General features: G+C 46.5%; 1 protein-coding gene across 1 annotated transcript in view; it reads right to left on the minus strand.

Annotated features, from left to right (window-relative positions):
- LOC120928846 (short transient receptor potential channel 2-like) overlaps positions 1-20,104 on the minus strand; it is an 85,539-nt gene that overhangs the window by 33,139 nt on the left and 32,296 nt on the right. The window contains exons 4-5 of the mRNA XM_040339870.1: positions 12,634-12,798; positions 1,979-2,153 (exon numbers count right to left, since the gene is read on the minus strand). Of these exons, the coding sequence (XP_040195804.1) occupies positions 1,979-2,153; positions 12,634-12,798 (340 nt within the window). The remainder of the gene's footprint in view (positions 1-1,978; positions 2,154-12,633; positions 12,799-20,104) is intronic.

Raw genomic sequence — 20,104 nt, forward strand, 5'->3', positions numbered from 1 at the left:
GGCAAGTGACAAGTTGCATCTGGTGACAGGCAGCGTGGCAAGTGACAAGTTGCATCTGGTGACAGGCAGCGTGGCAAGTGACAAGCTGCATCTGGTGACAGGCAGCGTGGCAAGTGACAAGCTGCATCTGGTGACAGGCAGCGTGGCAAGTGACAAGCTGCATCTGGTGACAGGCAGCGTGGCAAGTGACAATCCGCATCTGGTGACAGGCAGCGTGGCAAGTGACAATCTGCATCTGGTGGCAGGCGACGGTGGCAAGTGACACACTCGGAGCTCCCACTGATTCTGCATTATGGTGAGTTGAATGATTTCATTTTATATAACAATGTCATAATAGTAATAATGCGCTTCAATCATCATGACACCATAACAACCATGGTGCCTGGATGACTGCGCCAACACCAGCCATTTCCCCGAAAAATTGCCCCCCCCAAAAAAAAAAATTCTGGCAGTGCCCCTCCCTAGCTCTGGATTCGCCCCTGTGTAGTGGTGGAGGTTTATTTCTTCAGTGCCGTTTATCCACTTAAGCCCCGGACCTTTAGGCAGCTAAATGCCCAGGCCAGGTTTTGCGATTCGGCACTGCATCGCTTTAACAGACAATTGCGCGGTCGTGCGACGTGGCTCCCAAACAAAATTGGCGTCCTTTTTTCCCCACAAATAGAGCTTTCTTTTGGTGGTATTTGATCACCTCTGCGGTTTTTATTTTTTGCGCTATAAACAAAAATAGAGCGACAATTTTAAAAAAAATTCAATATTTTTTACTTTTTGCTATAATAAATATCCCCCAAAAATATATATAAAAAAAAAAAATTTTCCTCAGTTTAGGCCGATAGGTATTCTTCTACCTATTTTTGGTAAAAAAAAAAAACGCAATAAGCGTTTATCGGTTGGTTTGCGCAAAATGTGTAGCGTTTACAAAATAGGGGATAGTTTTATTACATTTTTATAAAAATAATTTTTTTACTACTAATGGCGGCGATCAGCGATTTTTTTCGTGACTGCGATATTATGGCGGACACTTCGGACAATTTTGACACATTTTCACCATTGTCATTTTCACAGCAAAAAATGCATTTAAAATGCATTGTTTACTGTGAAAATGACAATTGCAGTTTGGGAGTTAACCACAAGGGGGCGCCGAAGGGGTTATGTATGACCTAATATGTGTTTCTAACTGTAGGGGGGTGTGGCTGTAGGTGTGACGTCATCGGTTGTGTATCCCTATAAAAGGGATCACACGATCGATGACGCCGCCACAGTGAAGAACGGGGACGCTGTGCTTACACACAGCTCTCCCCGTTCTTCAGCTTCGGGGAGCGATCGCGGGACTCCAGCGGCAATCGGGTCTGCGGGTCCCGCGGTCCCAGAGCTTTGGACCAGGTTGTGGGCGCGCACCTGCGACCCACGGCTGGGCACTAGCACAGGACGTACCTGTAGGTGCTTGTGCTCAGCCGTGTCATTCTGCCGACGTAAATGTGCAGGAGGCGGTCCTTAAGCGGTTATAAAAGGTACAAATAGGTAATCGGTTGAGACGTTTTTTGAGCTAAAAAAAGGACAAGTTTGCAATTTTCTGCCGAATCTATTGAACATGATGGCATGCATCGTTTGCTCTTCGTTTTTTCCGAAAATGGGTATGAACGATTTTTCGTAGAGTCTATGGCCAGCAGGGGTGGACTGACCAATGAGTCACTCGGGTACTGCCCGAGGGCCCCATGCAACTAGGGGGCCCCATCAGGGTTGCCAGGCTCAGTAAAACCAGGGACAGTATGTAAAAATCTATGTTTTTTTTCTGTCCCTGATATGTCCAAAACCGACATGCTTTTGATGTGAAAATCCTGAGATTTTAGCTGCCCTGCCTCCTGGCGTGGTGGCCATCTGTAAGCCCGGGGGCCCCATAATCTTCTATTGCCCGGGGGCCCCATGAGTTGTCAGTCCGCCCCTGATGGCCAGCATTAATTCTTAAAGTCTACAAACTGACCGGCAACCCAGATCATGTGCAGCGAGTTCTGCCAGATGCTCTGATCTCGGCCCTCGTATATATCGTGCCTCTTCTCCATGATCATGGACTCCACCAGGAGGAAAATCAGGAACCACAAGTACGAAGCGGAGTGCAGGAGGAATTTTATGACCGGAATTTTCAGGATTCTCCCCACCTGGATGGACGGAAAATCATACAATTAATACACACCCTGTATTCTACGAGAACAGGCCAAGGACAAGTTACATATCGGATAAGAAAATAAACAAAGCAGAGGTTCTCATCAATAGATATACAGACATCTAGGTTTTCCGGCAAGGTAAACTTGGATCCACCCCCTCCCCATATCCAGAGCGTTTCTATTGGTCCTTTGTTGTGATGGACAGCCACAAGGACCAACAGAGAGGCTCAAGAATAATGGAAAAGAGTCTGACTTTTTTTTTTACTTTTAGCATGTTATTATTACATCATGGGCCGTACCTTACCTAGCGGAATTTCGAATCCTCAACGAATTTGCGCCGTAAGTTACGGCGGCGTAGTGTATTTCTGGCGGCGGAATTCAAATCGGCGAGTAGGGGGCGGGTTTCATTTAAATGAAGCGCGTCCCCGTGCCGAATGAACTGCGCATGCGTCGTCCAAAAATTTCCCGCCGTGCATTGCGCTAAATGACGTCGCTAGGACGTAATTTTTTTAACTTAGACGTGAGTTACGTCCATCCCGATTCACGGCCGACTTACGCAAACATTTTTAAAAAATCTAATTTCGACGCGGGAACGACGGCCATACTTAACATGGCAAGTCTATCTATACGCCGCAAAAAAACAGCTTTAACTATACGCCGGAAAAAGACGACTAGAGACGATGTAAGAGAATGCGTCGGCCCCGCGTACGTTCGTGGATCGTCGTAAATCGCTAATTTGCATACCCGACACGGAAAACGACGAGAACGCCACCCAGCGGACGCCGAAGTATTGCATCTAAGATCCGAAGGCGTACAAAGCCGTACGCCTGTCGGATCGAACCCAGATGCCGTTGTATCTTGGTTTGAGGATTCAAAACAAAGATACGACGCGGGAAATTTGAAAGTAATCAGTAGATACGCCGGCGTACTTCGTCTGTGGATCTGCCCCATATGTTTAGTTTCAATTGGCTGAGTTGTAACAGGTCAGCTTTAAAGTGGACCCCCCAGCCTAACGATCCCAGGGACAATCTATAAACATCCTTATATACTTGTAGCCCCTTTATGACCACCCAACACATATTGGTTACTTTTCTGGATTTTGACTGGATGTTAGTGATCATAGCAGAATTTAGTGTAAGGAATACAAAGGAAAAAATGCATGTTGACAAGGGGGGTGTAGAGGTGGGCGGGGAGTCTACTGACATCACGACTCCACCCACCGAGCTCCAGACAACAGACCCACCCACAGAATCTGCAGTTTTTCAGTTCTTATAAACAGACATTTGGCAGGTGAGGATACATGCAGGAGGCATCTATATCCTTATAGATAACCCCTATGGCAGTAGAAAGGATGAGAGAGGGTTTACATACACTTTAACCACTTAAGGACCGGACCAATATGCTGCTAAATGACCCAAGGGGTTTTTACAATTCGGCACTGCGTCGCTTTAACAGACAATTGCGCGGTCGTGCGACGTGGCTCCCAAACAAAATTGGCGTCCTTTTTTCCCCACAAATAGAGCTTTCTTTTGGTGGTATTTGATCACCTCTGCGGTTTTTATTTTTTGCGCTATAAACAAAAATAGAGCGACAATTTTGAAAAAAATGCAATATTTTTTACTTTTTGCTATAATAAATATCCCCCAAAAATATATATAACATTTTTTTTCCCTCAGTTTAGGCCGATACGTATTCTTCTACCTATTTTTGGGAAAAAAAATTGCAATAAACGTTTATCGATTGGTTTGCGCAAAATTTATAGCGTTTACAAAATAGGGGATAGCGTTATTATTATTATTTTTTTTTTTACTACTAATGGCGGCGATCAGCGATTTTTTTCGTGACTGCCACATTATAGACAATTTTGACACATTTTTGGGACCATTGTCATTTTCACAGCAAAAAATACATTTAAATTGCATTGTTTATTGTGAAAATGACAGTTGCAGTTTGGGAGTTAACCACAGGGGGCGCTGTAGGAGTTAGGGTTCACCTAGTGTGTGTTTACAACTGTAGGGGGGTGTGGCTGTAGGTCTGACGTCATCGATCGAGTCTCCCTAATAAAAGGATCACACGATCGATGCAGCCGACACAGTGAAGCACGGGGAAGCCGTGTTTACATACGGCTCTCCCCGTTCTTCAGCTCCGGGGAGCGATCGCGAGGAGGCGGCTAGAAACGAATAGCCGCGCCCTCGTCCCGGATCGCTCCTGAAGCCACGGAACCGCCGCATGTACCGGGGGGGGGTCCCGATCGGACCCCCGTCCCATGTCTAGGCAGGGACGTACAGGTACGCCAATGTGCCTGTCCGTGCCATTCTGCCGACGTATATGTACATGCGGCGGTCCGGAAGTGGTTAAAGTGGACCCCCCAGCCTAAAGATCCCAGGGGCAATCTATAAACATCCTTATATACTTTTAGCCCCTTTATGACCACCCAACACATATTGGTTACTTTTCTGGATTTTGACTGGATGTTAGTGATCAGAATTTAGTTTAGGGAATACAAAGGAAAAAAATGCATGTTGAAAAGGGGGGTGTAGAGGTGGGCGGGGAGTCTACTGACATCATGACTCCACCCACCGAGCTCCAGACAACAGACCCACCCACAGAATCTGCAGTTTTTCAGTTCTTATAACAGACAGAGGGGAGACATTTGGCAGGTAAGGATAAGTGCAGGAGGCATCTATATCCTTATAGATCAGCACTATGGCAGTAGTTTAGAAAGGATGAGAGCGGGTTTACATCCACGTGTAGCACACATCATGCATACTAGGAGGAGGATGTTTATGTTCTGTGAGTATACTCCCAGCACAAAGGCTGAGCTGTCAAAGAAAGCTCTCAGTTTGGGCTAGACATGTGCAATTTGTTTCGTTCTGAATTAGGGGTAGATTCAGGTAGGGAGCGCGTAACTCTATGCGGGCGTAGCATATCCTATTTACGTTACGCCTCCGCAACTTTGACAGGCAAGTGCATTATTCACAAAGCACTTGCTCCATAAGTTGCAGCGGCGTAGCGTAAATTGGCCGGCGTAAGCCCGCCTAATTCAAATCTGTAAGATGTGGGCGTGTTTTATGCAAAATCATCGCAACACCACGTAAATGACGCTTTTAACGAACGGCGCATGCGCCGTCCGTGAAAGTATCCCAGTGCGCATGCTCCAAATTAACCCGCAAAAAGCCATTGGTTTCGACGTGAACGTAAATTACACCCAGCCCTATTTGCGAACGACTTACGCAAACGACGTAATTGACGGAAAATTCGACGCTGGCCCGACGTCCATACTTAACATTGTCTGCGCCTCATATAGCAGGGGTAACTTTACGCCGGAAAAAGCCTAACGTAAACGGCGTATCTGTACTGCGACGGCCGGGCGTACGTTCGTGAATTGGCGTATCTAGCTGATTTACATATTCTAGGCGTAAATCAGCGTACACGCCCCTAGCGGCCAGCGTAAAGTGCAGTTAAGATACGACGGCGTAGGAGACTTACGCTGGTCGTATCTTAGACAAATTCTGGCGTATCTGATTCTTTGAATCAGGCGCCAAGATACGACGCCTCAGACTCAGAGATACGACAGCGTATCTGGAGATACGCCATCGTATCTCCTACCTGAATCTGGCCCTTAGTTTTTTAACAAATTTCGACAAATTCGTTAATCAGAATTAACGAAAACCTGTTTAACAAATTTGTAAATTCTGAAAATCAGAAATTCGGAAATGCAAAAATTCTAAAGAACGAAAATCTGAAAAAAAATATGAAAATTTTAAAATCTGAAATAATAACCAACTAAAAATAACTTAACTATTACGAAGTATTAAATTATAGGTATTGGAATTCCCTTTCAAATTTGGCTGTTGATGAATACAAATTTTATCCGAAGTTACAAATTATCCGAAATAACGGATGCCATATCTAAAAGAATGGAACGTAACAAATAATAATAATAATAATAAATAACAATAATAATAATTAAAAAAAAAAGTTTTATTATTATTTGTTTAGATACAGCATTCCTTATTTTGGATAATTCATAACTTTGGATAAATTCATATTTGTTATGTTGACTAACAGCCAAATTTGAAAGAAAATTCCAATACCTATCATTTAGACCCCTTTCACACTGGAGCGTTTTTCAGGCGCTTTAGCGTTAAAAACAAAGCGTCTGTAAAGCGCCTGAAAGAAGCTGCATCTGCAATCCCAATGGGAAAGCCCGAGGGCTTTCACACTAAAGCGCCTGAAAATGCGCCAGTGTGAAAGGGGCCTTAATAGTTAGTTATTATTAGTTAGTTAGCTATAGTTATTATTTCGGATTTTCGTTCTGTCGAATTTTCAGATTTTCTTTCTTATTTTCAGATTTTAAAATTTTGGAATTTACAAATTTCTGAATTTACGGATTTACGAATTTTGGAATTTACAAATTTCTGTATTTTCTGATTTTTGGATTTTCAAATTTTAAAATTTACAAATTTGAAAATTTAAATTTTTTTTTTTTTTACAAATTTAGATCATAACAAATGACCCGGAAAATTATGAAACTAAAATGAACAAATTTTTCAGCAGTGCACATGTGGGGCTAAAGATTGGCAGTCAGTGGGACTGGCTTCGGATCATGTGACCTCTAAGACAGTAGCATACCTCCCAACTTTCCCGGTTTTAGAGGGACTGTCCCTGATTTGGAGCAATGTCCCTCTGTCCCTCATTCCTCCTCATTTGTCCCTCATTTTGGTCTGAATTATATAGATGTATATAAAATGCACTTTTCATTCATGAAAAAGTGTTTCCCAGTGCTAAACCTTTAATATGATTTCTAAATTGCTTCATTTGTAATTTTAAAAGAAAATACAAAGGAATAGTAGTGGTAAAATAAGCACTTGCGCGTTTAACCAATCGTATTCTTTTTTGTACAATCCTCCTTTAACCGCTTGCCGCCCGCCGCACGCAGATATACGTCTGCAGCATGGCACGGGCAGGCAGAAGAATGTACCTGTACATCCCGTTCAAGAAGCGGTTGTTGCGGGCGCGCGCGTGAGCTACCCCCAAAATAAGCCCTACTGTGTCTTTTGTTGCCAAAATTAATATAAAAATTAAAATTAATATAAGACCCGGGGCTTATTTTCGGGGAAACACAGTATATATATTTTGTATTATTATTGTGTTATAGTAAGTGAGGGGAGAAGGCAGAAGGGGGGAACGTTAAAAAAAAGAAAAAAAAAAAAAGGTGAAGGTAGTCAGGTTTATAAAGGGCTGGGGGGACCATTTTAATAATTGCTGACTATGGATCCTAATATACTGTACCTTTTATACTTTTAAAGATGTCATACGCAAGATATCAGTGCATATTAGTAGTATAATATTAGTACACAAATGAGACAATTGACACAATAATTATATAAGAAATAATTATATGTTTTACAATTATGAATGAAGCTGGTATAACAATATTGAATCTCATATTCCCATTGCTGTAATACAAAACCAGAATATTTTTTCTTACAGTTTAAATATGATTAGTGCGCATCTCTCAGTTCCATGATGTCATCATAGTCTGGATGTAATAGTAGAATGTTTTTTTTTATTATTATTATTATTTATTATTATTATTTTAGACAAGCTATAGATACTTGGGGCCATATTCTTAAAGGATTTACGCCGGCGTATCAGCAGATACGCCGATGTAAGTCCGATTCTAAGGCCGTCGTATGTTTAAGTGTATTCTCAAACTGAGATACACTTAAACATGCCTAAGATACGACGGCCAGCGCCGTTGTATCTTAGGCTGCAATATCTACGCTGACCGCTAGGTGGCGTTTCCTTTGCGGTCAGCGTAGAATATGCAAATGACTAGTCACGCCGATTCTCTAACGTACGCTTGCCCGTCGTAGTGATTTTACATCGTTTCCGTAAGCGATACGCGGCGTAAAGATAAAGATGCCCCCTAAGTGGCGTACTCAATGTTAAGTATGGCCGTCGTTCCCGTGTCGAAATTTGAAAATTTAACGTCGTTTGCGTAAGTCGTCCGTGAATGGCGATGGACGCCATTTACGTTACCGTCAAAACAAATGACGTCCGTGAGACGTCATTTAGCGCAATGCACGTCGGGTAATTTACGCCGGTAATTCTACGCCGCCGCAAGTTTACAGGTAAGTGGTTTGGGAATCAGGCACTTGCCAGTTAAACTTGCGGCGGAGTAACGTAAAGGACATACGCTACGCCGCCGGAGATATCTAAGAATATGGCCCTTTTTAGTTTTCTTTTGTTGTGTGGAGAAATGCTGCCACCTGCTGGTGACTCTCTGATAATGTGGCTTTGATGTGAATTGTAAAGTTTGATTTCTAAATGAACAAAATCGATTTTTGTACTGGAGAAGAGACTTAATATGTTCTCTTCTGCAACAAAAGCCTGCTAACGAAAAAAGGAGTTTTCTGTGGTGGAGGGATGATGTAGGCCAGGGGTCTCCAAACTATCTAAACAGAGGGCACCGTTACTGTTCTTCAGACCTTAGGGGGGCCGGAATGTGGCTCCTGGGAGTAGAAAAAGTCCTGGATTCAGTGGAAATAAACAATGCCTCAGACGTGGTGGTCAGTCAGAGTAAATAAATTGCATAGTGCCTGTGGTCGGTAGGAGGAGGAATTGTGCCCCATCATTGGTGTTAGTTGCAGGAATAGTGTCCCATCATTGGTGTCAGTTGCAGGAATAGTGTCCCATCATTGGTGTCAGTGAAAGGAATAGTGCCTCATCATTGGTGTCAGTTGCAGGAATAGTGCCCCATCATTGGTGTCAGTTGCAGGAATAGTGTCTCATCATTGGTGTCAGTTGCAGGAATAGTGCCCCATCATTGGTGTCAGTGGAAGGAATAGTGTCTCATCATTGGTGTCAGTTGAAGGAATAGTGTCCCCATCATTGGTGTCAGTTGCAGGAATAGTGTCCCATCATTGGTGTCAGTTGCAGGAATAGTGCCCCATCATTGGTGTCAGTTTCAGGAATAGTGTCTCATCATTGGTGTCAGTTGCAGGAATAGTGTCTCATCATTGGTGTCAGTTGCAGGAATAGTGCCCCATCATTGGTGTCAGTTGAAGGAATAGTGTCCCCATCATTGGTGTCAGTTGCAGGAATAGTGTCCCATCATTGGTGTCAGTTGCAGGAATAGTGTCCCATCATTGGTGTCAGTTGCAGGAATAGTGTCCCATCATTGGTGTCAGTTGCAGGAATAGTGTCCCATCATTGGTGTCAGTTGCAGGAATAGTGTCCCATCATTGGTGTCAGTTGCAGGAATAGTGTCCCATCATTGGTGTCAGTTGCAGGAATAGTGCCCCATCATTGGTGTCAGTTGAAGGAATAGTGTCCCCATCATTGGTGTCAGTTGCAGGAATAGTGTCCCCATCATTGGTGTCAGTTGCAGGAATAGTGTCCCCATCATTGGTGTCAGTTGCAGGAATAGTGTCCCATCATTGGTGTCAGTTGCAGGAATAGTGTCCCATCATTGGTGTCAGTTGCAGGAATAGTGTCCCATCATTGGTGTCAGTTGCAGGAATAGTGTCCCATCATTGGTGTCAGTTGCAGGAATAGTGTCCCATCATTGGTATCAGTGGGAGGAATAGTGCCTCATCATTGGTGTCAGTGGGAGGAATAGATCAAGATCCCCATTTACATCAGGGTCCTCATCAGAGTCCCCCCCCCCTTACACCAGGGTTCCCAACAGAGGCCACCCATTACAGTTTCCCCTTACATCAGGGTCCTCAACAGAGTCCTCCCTTACATCAGGGATCCCATCCGAGACATTCCTTACATCGGGGTCCTCATCAGAGACCTCCCTTACATCAGGGTCCTCATCAGAGACCTCCCTTACATCAGGGTCCTCATCAGAGGCCTCCCTTACATCAGGGTCCTCATCAGAGGCCTCCCTTACATCGGGGTCCTCATCAGAGGCCTCCCTTACATCGGGGTCCTCATCAGAGGCCTCCCTTACATCGGGGTCCTCATCAGAGGCCTCCCTTACATCGGGGTCCTCATCAGAGGCCTCCCTTACATCAGGGTCCTCATCAGAGACCTCCCTTACATCAGGGTCCTCATCAGAGACCTCCCTTACATCAAGGTCCCCATCCGAGACCTCCCTTACATCAGGGTCCTCATCAGAGTCCTCCCTTACATCAGGGTCCTCATCAGAGACCTCCATTACATCAGGGTTCCCATCAGAGACCTCCCTTACATCAGGGTTCCCATCAGAGACCTCCCTTACATCAGGGTCCCCATCAGAGACCTCCCTTACATCAGGGTCCTCATCAGAGTCCTCCCTTACATCAGGGTCCTCATCAGAGTCCCTATTTATATAAGGACTACATAAGAGCCCCCCTTACATCAGGACCTCCCGCTTACATGCGGCCCTTTGCTTGCCTTTATCTGGCCCTTGAGGCACTATACCTCCCACTGATAGGGGACCCTATTCTGCCATCTGACACCGACAATGGAGCACCATTTCTCCGGCTGACACCACAAATGGGGTACTATTCCTCTCTATGATACCAACAATGGGGTGCTATTCCTCCCTATGATACCAACAATGGGGTGCTATTCCTCCCTATGATACCAACAATGGGGTGCTATTCCTCCCTATGATACCAACAATGGGGTGCTATTCCTCCCTATGATACCAACAATGGAGCACTATTCCTCCCTATGATACCAACAATGGAGCACTATTCCTCCCTATGATACCAACAATGGGGCACTATTCCTCCCTATGATACCAACAATGGAGCACTATTCCTCCCTATGATACCAACAATGGGGCACTATTCCTCCCTATGATACCAACAATTTTGACAAATTAGTTAGTTCCCGAAATTTCCGAATTTCTACATTTCTGAACTTTCGGATATTCGAATTTCCAACATTTCGAATTTACGAATTTACGAATTTTTGATATTTCGTAAATTTGCAAATTCGGAATTTCGGCAATGTGAAAATCTGAAAATGTGAAATTTAGAAAATTTCGGAATATTGAAATTTTGGAAAATTTGAAAAATTCGGAAATTCAAAATTTCCAAAAATGTGAAATTAAAATTTTTCGGGAATTTGGAAATTCGAAATTCGAAAATTTGAAAATTCTGAATTTGAAATTCAGATAATTTGGATTTTCGAATTTCCGAATGACCAAATTCCGAATTTTCGGCAGTGCACATGTCTACTCTCTATTGGAGTATATTGCTCCGTGCTTTATGAGGGTTGTTTGCCTTTCTCTGGATCAGCAGAGGGCAGGGCCGCCATTAGGGGGGTACAGGCAGTACACCTGTAAGGGGCCCGGATGGCAACCCTCTTTAAAAAAAAAAAATGGCAACCCCCCTTTTTTTTTTTTTCATAAAAAAAATATATTTTTTTAAATATATTTTTATTTTATTTTTTTATTAAAGGGACATTTTTTTTATTTTTCTTTAGAGGTCCGGAGGTCCCCAGGGCCCTGGATAGCAACCCCCCTTTTTTTATTTTATTTTTATAAAAAAAATATATATTTTATTAATATATTTTTATTTTATATTTTATTAAAGGGACAACAATTTTTTTAGGGGCCTGGAGATCCCCAGGGCCCTGGATGAAAACCCCCCTGTATATATATATATATATATTAATATTATTATTATTAATAAAGGGCCCAGAGGTCCCCAAGGCCCCGGATGGCAACCCCCCTTTTTTTATAAAATTACATTTTTTTTATATTATTTTTCTAATTTTTTATTTTTTTTTATATATATATATATATATATTTTTATTAAAGGGCTCAGGGGTCCCCATGGCCCCATGTGGCAAACCACACCCCCTTTTTTTTTTATAAATGTTTATTTTTTTATTTTTGTATAAAGGGCCCAAAGGTTTCTATATTTTTTTTTTTGTTAAAAAAAAATATATTAAAGGGCCCAGAGGTCCCCAGGGCCCCAGATGGCAACCCCTCTTTTAAGAAAAATAAATATATAGTTTTTATATATATTTTTCTCTTTTTATTAAAGGGCCCCCCGGATTGTAGCAATATATTTTTCTTTATTTCTTCTTTTTTTTAAAGGCCCCCCCCCCGCTTCTTAATTCTCGTCAGGCGACCCACCCCCCCCCCCCCCCGCTTCTCTATTTCATACGGCATCTTCAGGGGGCCCATGCCTTAAGCTGTGCAAGGGGCCCCATAATTCCTGATGGCGGCCCTGGCACAGAGGGTAATGTGTTCTGGGATTTCTCAGGGGTTTAATATTTTTTTGTCTTTTGATGGAACATGATGGACATTTTACAACCCAACTAACAATGGAAGAACTTTTTCATCCAGCACAAGATCCCTGCTAACCTACTGCACCATCCTGAAAGCAAGAAAAATCTTTGTAAATTTGTCAATTTCTGGATTTGCGTACTTCTGAACCACCGCCCCCCCCCCCCCCATATACCTCTGTACATGAAATATACACTGGAATGTCCCAGGACTCTCCCAGCCCAAGCGTACCCTGGATTTGGGAGCCATCCAGTAGATAAGGCAAAGGAAAGGCATGGAGAAGAAGATGGTGCAAGCAATGAAGAGCTTCCAAATCATATTACTCCCCCTCCACCCGGAGAGCTTCCCACTCCATATGGAGGACAGGACCTGCTGGCAGATGGGATGTGCCACAAACTGGAAGAAGGAGACAGGAAAGGATTAGACAAATCACAGCGGAGATCACCGAACAAACTGGAGAAAAAATGAATAATGCTGGAAACTGTGAAAGCCTGCGCAAAACCACGCTGATTTACCCCAATAATGTGCGTTGTTATCTATCAGTCCCCCCCACCTGTGAGTGATGTTTTATTACAAATGGAGTCTGCTGGGAACTCTGTTGGTGAGATCCCCGCACACTCTATGGCTCTACACATTTGCTATGTCAATAAACCCCATCACCCCTGCTATAAGTTCCCGGGTCTGCACACCTGGTGTGCCCATTATGAGGGGTCCCCACCATCCCTGTGCTGAGTTCCCGGGTCTGCACACCTGGTGTGCCCATTATAAGGGGTCCCCACCATCCCTGAGCTGAGTTCCCAGGTCTGTACACCTGATGTGCCCATTATGAGAGGTTCCCACCATCCCTGTGCTGAGTTCCGGGTCTGTACACCTTCTGTGCCCATTATGAGGGGCTCCCACCATCCCTGAGCTGAGTTCCGGGTCTGTACACCTGCTGTGCCCATTATGAGGGGTTAATTTTGTTTATTGAAAAAATCTTACAAACAACAACCTATATACAATAAAACCATAATAAATAAAACATATTTACAAAATAATTGAATAGGACCATACAGAAAAACAAAAACAATAGAAAAACATAAGGACATAATAAACGGTGCAAACCAAATTGCGCACAACATAATCCCTACGGGAGATTGAGACTAGAGAACATCACCATGCATGTCGACTTTTATATAACATGAGTGGGAACTGCCATTAAGGTGGCTGAAGCAGCCGTTTCCTAGCCCGGCTCCTCCCTCTCCCTGGAGATCCAGCACGCTTCGTGGCACCCTGGCACTCATCATCCATAGAGGATGCTGAACTAAACGAGCCCCATTCATCATCATCATCAGACAGCACCTTAAATGTATTCGCCAAAGGCAAAACCTCAGGACTTAAGGTAACTGTACCTCCTTTTTTCCCCTTCCTTTTGCCTCTCCTCCTTTTATCCTCCAACCACTCCATATCATCCTTGGACAACCCGGAGTCAGCAGCCTCCCCACACCTATCCTCCCCTTCACCCCCCATACTCCCTTCCCTTGTCCACCACCAGGCCAGCCTCTTCACCATCCTCCCCACTCCTCTGCACCCCACAATCCTTAACAGGAGCCCTGCAGCGTCGAGGGAGGGGGACTGGCACCACCCCTGATGCACCAGCCTCAGCACCTCTTGCTGCCTCTGCAATTTTAGAAGACACAGAAGGATTGAACACATTCTCTGCAACTGACACCTTACCTACAGACTGGGAAGACACTGACACATTGGGAATTGGCACAGTCTGGGGCACCACAGACTGGGGGGATACTGACACATTGGGAATTGGCACAGACTGGGAAGACACCGACACACTGGGTATTGGCATAGACTGGGGCACCACAGACTGGGGAAGCGGAGACACGGACACATTGGGTGTTGGCACCGACTGGGGAGACGGAGAGACGGACACATTGGGTGTTGGCACAGACTCAGATGGACTCACAGGCCCTCCAGCTGTTGAGCTCCGAGCATCCTCCATGTCCAGGCGGAAGAACTCCCTCATGAGCTCAGGCTTATTGTGCATTGCCTCAGGACACTGACTGTAAGGATGTCCCACCGCATTGCACAGATTGCACCTTATGAGGTTACAATCCTTAGCCAGATGTCCTATACCCTGGCACAGAGAGCACTTCATCACTGGACAGGAGGATGCAAGGTGACTTTTGTCTCCACATTTATTGCAGAGCTTTGGCTGGCCCGGATAGAAGATGGTCAGCCTGTCCCTCCCCAGGAAAGCAGAGGATGGCAGATGCTGAACAACATTATCAATGATCTTTAGTTTTAACTGTACAGACCATCCCCCCGTCCATATTCCCCGGTCATCCAGAATCTTCTTTAGGGGGCCCAGGACGTCTCCATACCTCCTCAGCCATACACATAGATCCCCCGGTGGTATGGACTCATTGCAGACCAGAATTGTGACCATTTTAATGAGGGGCTGGCGGGAGACAAGCTTGGGCATGAGCCCCTTCCAGTCCGGCAGGCCCCTACACACGTGTTCATACTTCTCCCAAAATATGTCCAAAGACTCCGGACGGAGAAAGGACAAATCATACTCATAGGAGCCTGCCGGACTGATCAGGGCGAAGATATCTGCGGGCGTGAACCCCATCTGTAGAATCTTATCCACCACCGCCCTCCTATGTGGGGGGATTCCACCGCCTTCCCACCTCAGCTGCACAACATTCCTCCTTTTAAACAGGGAGGAAGACAACCCATTCCCATGCTCCTTCCCTGCTTGTTCCCCCTTCCCAGATCCTGCAGCAGCAACACCAGCATAGGATTTCCTTCCACCCCCAGTATTCACAGTCTTGTCCTTAGATACATTCAAACCTGCTGGCAAAGCGTCTGATTCAGCTGGGATTGTATTAGCAGAGGCAGAACCCACCCCCTCCCCCCGCTCTGTACACACAGCTCCAGTCCCGTCCAATGCAGACTTCTGCAGAGTTGTGGCACCACTGCACCCAGCATCTCCTCCATCATTCGCAGGTACAGCCGATGTGCCTGGTCCAGGCAAAGTCCCTGTATTGTCCATGGACCTCTCTGCAGACTGGCAGTTTTTATCAGGTGTATGCTGTACATTGTCTATGGGCTGACTGCCTGCAGCACTACAACCCTCAGCAAGCTTATTGTCATTAATAAAGTTCCCACCACCATCCTGCACACACACTGTACCTGCTTGCTGGGTTGTCACCTGTGCGACTTTATGGCTGGGACCAGAGCTTCCCTCAGCTGCTGCAGACTCCATGGTGGATCTTGCTCTCTCCACAGGACTAGAAATGGTGTCCATCTTGACATCACCATCTGGGGAAGCCGCATCTGGAGGGGATTCCAACTTGGTTATGAAATCCAGCATGGCAGGACCTTCACCCTCCTGAGATGTGCCACATTGCTGGGGTGTGAAGGGGGCAGAGGGCTCAGCGGATGTCTGAGGTGTTGAACTGATGGGCTCATCCTCCGGGCCCACCTTCTCACTCACCGCCGACCCTGCCTGTACCTGCATCTCCTCGCTGGCTTCCCCATCCTCCATGCATGAAGCGGCTCCTCTTCTCATGCGATTAAATCGCTCCTCATTCCTATATTTTTCTTTAAATATTCCGCTGTTCTCCTTCAGAGAGCTCACCAGTTCTTTCTGCTTCCTTACAGCTTGCTCCAGGTCCTTCAGCTCAGGCCTCAGAGCTGGTCTTTTCTTACTGTATACTTTAGCACAGATCTGTTTTTTCTTCCTGAACTCAGCCATCAAAACCATCAATTTCTCCTCCTCCTTCTCAATCCTCTTCAACTTACTGACAGTCCTCTGTCTGAAGGCTGACAGGGACTCATCTTTCCTTTGGGTAGGCCCAGAATCTTCCACAGGCCTATCCAGGGGGGCCCCGCCCGGCTCTTCCCCAGGATCCAGCATCCCTCCTGGGGCAGAGAAGCCACTCTAGCCCCTGGTCTCTGGAGCACAGGAGCAAAGGAATTAGCAACCACACCCTTCACTGACAAGGAGTGGAATGGCAGTTTCCCACCATCCCTGTGCTGAGTTCCCGGGTCTGTACACCCGCTGTGCCCATTATGAGGGGTTCTCACCATCCCTGTGCCGAGTTCCCAGGTCTGTACACCTGATGTGCCCATTATGTATATTTGATGTAAAAAAACAAGAAGATATATAAACTTGACACTTCTGCACTCAGGATTAATGGAGGCGCCTGCCGTGAGAACCACAAGAATCAAGACCACTCGGCAACCCAGACCGGAAGGATAAAGCGGTGCAGCCCTCCTCAGATCGGGGAACACTAACACTGCACAAAACAAGAAACAAAGAGGGTGCAAATGCCTAGTGCATAGTCTTTAGCACTTTATTAAAGGGTGATCGAGCCAAGTAGACTGGTAGCATATCATTTAAAAAAGCACAGGATTGTGAAGTCCAGCATTGCTCTGAAGAAGGGGGGGTCAGGTCCCTGAAACGTGTAAGCTGGTATCATCATCCTCTCTATTGTTAAGGTCAGAGAATGGACCCCAGGATTCTGTGCTTTGTCATATGCTATCAGTCTACTTGGCTTGTGAGTATATTATGTTTTCTATCATCCTTTAACCACTTAAGGACTGCCTCCTGCACCTTTACGTTGGCAGAATGTCACGGCTGGGCACAAGCACGTACAGGTACGCCCTGTGCTAGTACCCAGCCGTGGGTCGCGGGCGTGCGCCCGTGGCGCGCACCCGCGACCCGGTCTGATGCTCCGGGACCGCGGGACCCGATCGCCACTGGAGTCCCGCAATCGGTCCCCGGAGCTGAAGAACGGGGAGAGCTGTGTGTAAACACAGCTTCCCCGTTCTTCACTGTGGCGGCGTCAGCGATCGTGTGATCCCTTTTATAGGGATACACAATCGATGACGTCACACCTACAGCCACACCCCCCTATAGTTGTAAACACAAATGAGGTCATACATAACCCCTTCAGCGTCCAAATTGCAATTGTCATTTTCACAGTAAACAATGCATTTTAAATGCATTTTTTGCTGTGAAAATGACAATGGTCCCAAAAATTTGTCAAAATTGTCTGATGTGTCCGCCATAATGTCGCAGTCACGAAAAAAATCGCTGATCGCCGCCATTAGTAGTAAAAAAAAATAATAATAATAAAAATGCAATAAAACTATCCCCTATTTTGTAAATGCTATAAATTTTGCGCAAACCAACCGATAAACGCTTATTGCGATTTTTTTTTACCAAAAATTGGTAGAAGAATACGTATCGGCCTAAACTGAGGAAAAAAAATATTTGTTTTATATATTTTTTGGGGGTATTTATTATAGCAAAAAGTAAAAAATATTGAATTTTTTTTCAAAATTGTCGCTCTATTTTTGTTTATAGCGCAAAAAAATAAAAACCGCAGAGGTGATCAAATACCACCAAAAGAAAGCTCTATTTGTGGGGAAAAAAGGACGCCAATTTTGTTTGGGAGCCACGTCGCACGACCGCGCAATTGTCTGTTAAAGCAACGCAGTGCCGAATCGCAAAACCTGGCAGGGTCCTTTAGCTGACTAAAGGTCCGGGTCTTAAGTGGTTAATAAAGTGCTAAAAATAATGCACTAGGGGGTGTTTGCATCTTTGTTTCTTCTTTTCTGAACATTTGATGTGCCCATAATAAGAGGCTTCTACCATCCCTTCTGGGTTTTTATTCTCCTCATATTATGTAGCAGGAGGAGCTGCAGCGCACAGAAGTGGGTTGGAAGATCTCATGGCGTGTGGGAACACACATTCCGAACACAAGGACCGAGCCTCTTTTTCAGATGTGGTGTTTACAATTTAAAAACAATTTTTTTTTTGCTCGAAAATTACTTAAAACCCCCAAACATTATGGGCTAGATTCACGTACCTGGGCGCATCTTTTGGCCGGCGTATCGCATCCCATTTGCACTACGCTGACGTAACATAGTGAGGCAAGGCCAGTATTCACAAAGCACTTGCTCCCTAAGTTACGTCGGTGTAGCGCAAATGGGCCGGTGTAGTGTCACCGTTTGCTCCCTATCACAGAATGCAGCCTAAGTCACGTGGCAGCGAACTACGCATGCGCAATGCGTTCCAATGCCAAATGTGATGCGTTCCAGGGGATTCACGACACTACCCCTCAGTGAACCCATCACAATTTGTCACGGAAGTGACGAGGAACCATAACGAGGAGGCATACACAGAGCGGGGGGCGGGACAGAGCAGATACAGATCCAATGAGAAACCTACAAAGAGCGGGGGGGGGGGGGGAGACGGAGGAGAAAGAGACATGCAGATACATTAGGCTGCATTCTGTGATAGGGAGCAAACGGTGACACAGCCCCGCCTCCAGCCCCGCCCCCAAAGCAGAGGCTTATTGAGGTCCGTAAAAAACATAGACTCTCTGGCTTTTAAAGCATCCCCCATGTATAATAAAATGTCACATTGTTTTGGTGTACGCAATAAAGACTGTGAAGAAAATGTGTATGTAGGAGGAGAGCTTCTGAATACCAACAAACACATTTCCATTTTATTCCTCATTTCTATGGGAAAGTTTAAGGTGGAACTTTAGGTTTGATTTATCTTTGAAGTGAAATGTTACCCAAAAAGTAAAGTTCCGCTCTTCTGTATTTTTTTAGGCTCCATGTACACGGGACCATCCTCACCCCCCCCCCACCGCCATCCTCCCAGCTGCAGGGATCACCCCCCCCCCCACCATCCTCCCAGCTGCAGGGATCACCCCCCCCCCCCCACCGCCATCCTCCCAGCTGCAGGGATCACCCCCCCCCCCCACCGCCATCCTCCCAGCTGCAGGGATCACCCCCCCCACCGCCATCCTCCCAGCTGCAGGGATCACCCCCCCCCCCACCGCCATCCTCCCAGCTGCAGGGATCACCCCCCCCCCACCGCCATCCTCCCAGCTGTACGAATCACCCCCCCCCCCCCACCGCCATCCTCCCAGCTGCAGGGATCACCCCCCCCCCACCGCCATCCTCCCAGCTGCAGGGATCACCCCCCCCCCACCGCCATCCTCCCAGCTGCAGGGATCACCCCCCCCCCCACCGCCATCCTCCCAGCTGTACGAATCACCCCCCCCCCCACCGCCATCCTCCCAGCTGCAGGGATCACCCCCCCCCCCACCGCCATCCTCCCAGCTGAAGGGATCACCCCCCCCCCCACCGCCATCCTCCCAGCTGCAGGGATCACCCCCACCGCCATCCTCCCAGCTGTACGAATCACCCCCCCCCCACCGCCATCCTCCCAGCTGCAGGGATCACCCCCCCCCCACCGCCATCCTCCCAGCTGTACGAATCACCCCCCCCACCGCCATCCTCCCAGCTGTACGAATCACCCCCCCCCCCCACCGCCATCCTCCCAGCTGTGCGAATCACCCCCACCACCACCATCCTCCCAGCTGTACAAATCACCCCCCCCACCACCATCCTCCCAGCTGTACGAATCACCCCCCCCCCCACCACCATCCTCCCAGCTGTGCGAATCACCCCCCCCCACCACCATCCTCCCAGCTGTGCGAATCACCCCCCCCCCACCACCACCCTCCCAGCTGTGCGAATCCCCCCCCCCCACCACCATCCTCCCAGCTGTGCGAATCACCCCCCCCCCACCACCATCCTCCCAGCTGTACGAATCACCCCCCCCCCCCCACCACCATCCTCCCAGCTGTACGAATCACCCCCCCCCCACCACCAT

The sequence above is a fragment of the Rana temporaria genome, chromosome 2 (assembly GCF_905171775.1).
Source record: "Rana temporaria chromosome 2, aRanTem1.1, whole genome shotgun sequence".
NCBI classification, from domain to species: domain Eukaryota; kingdom Metazoa; phylum Chordata; class Amphibia; order Anura; family Ranidae; genus Rana; species Rana temporaria.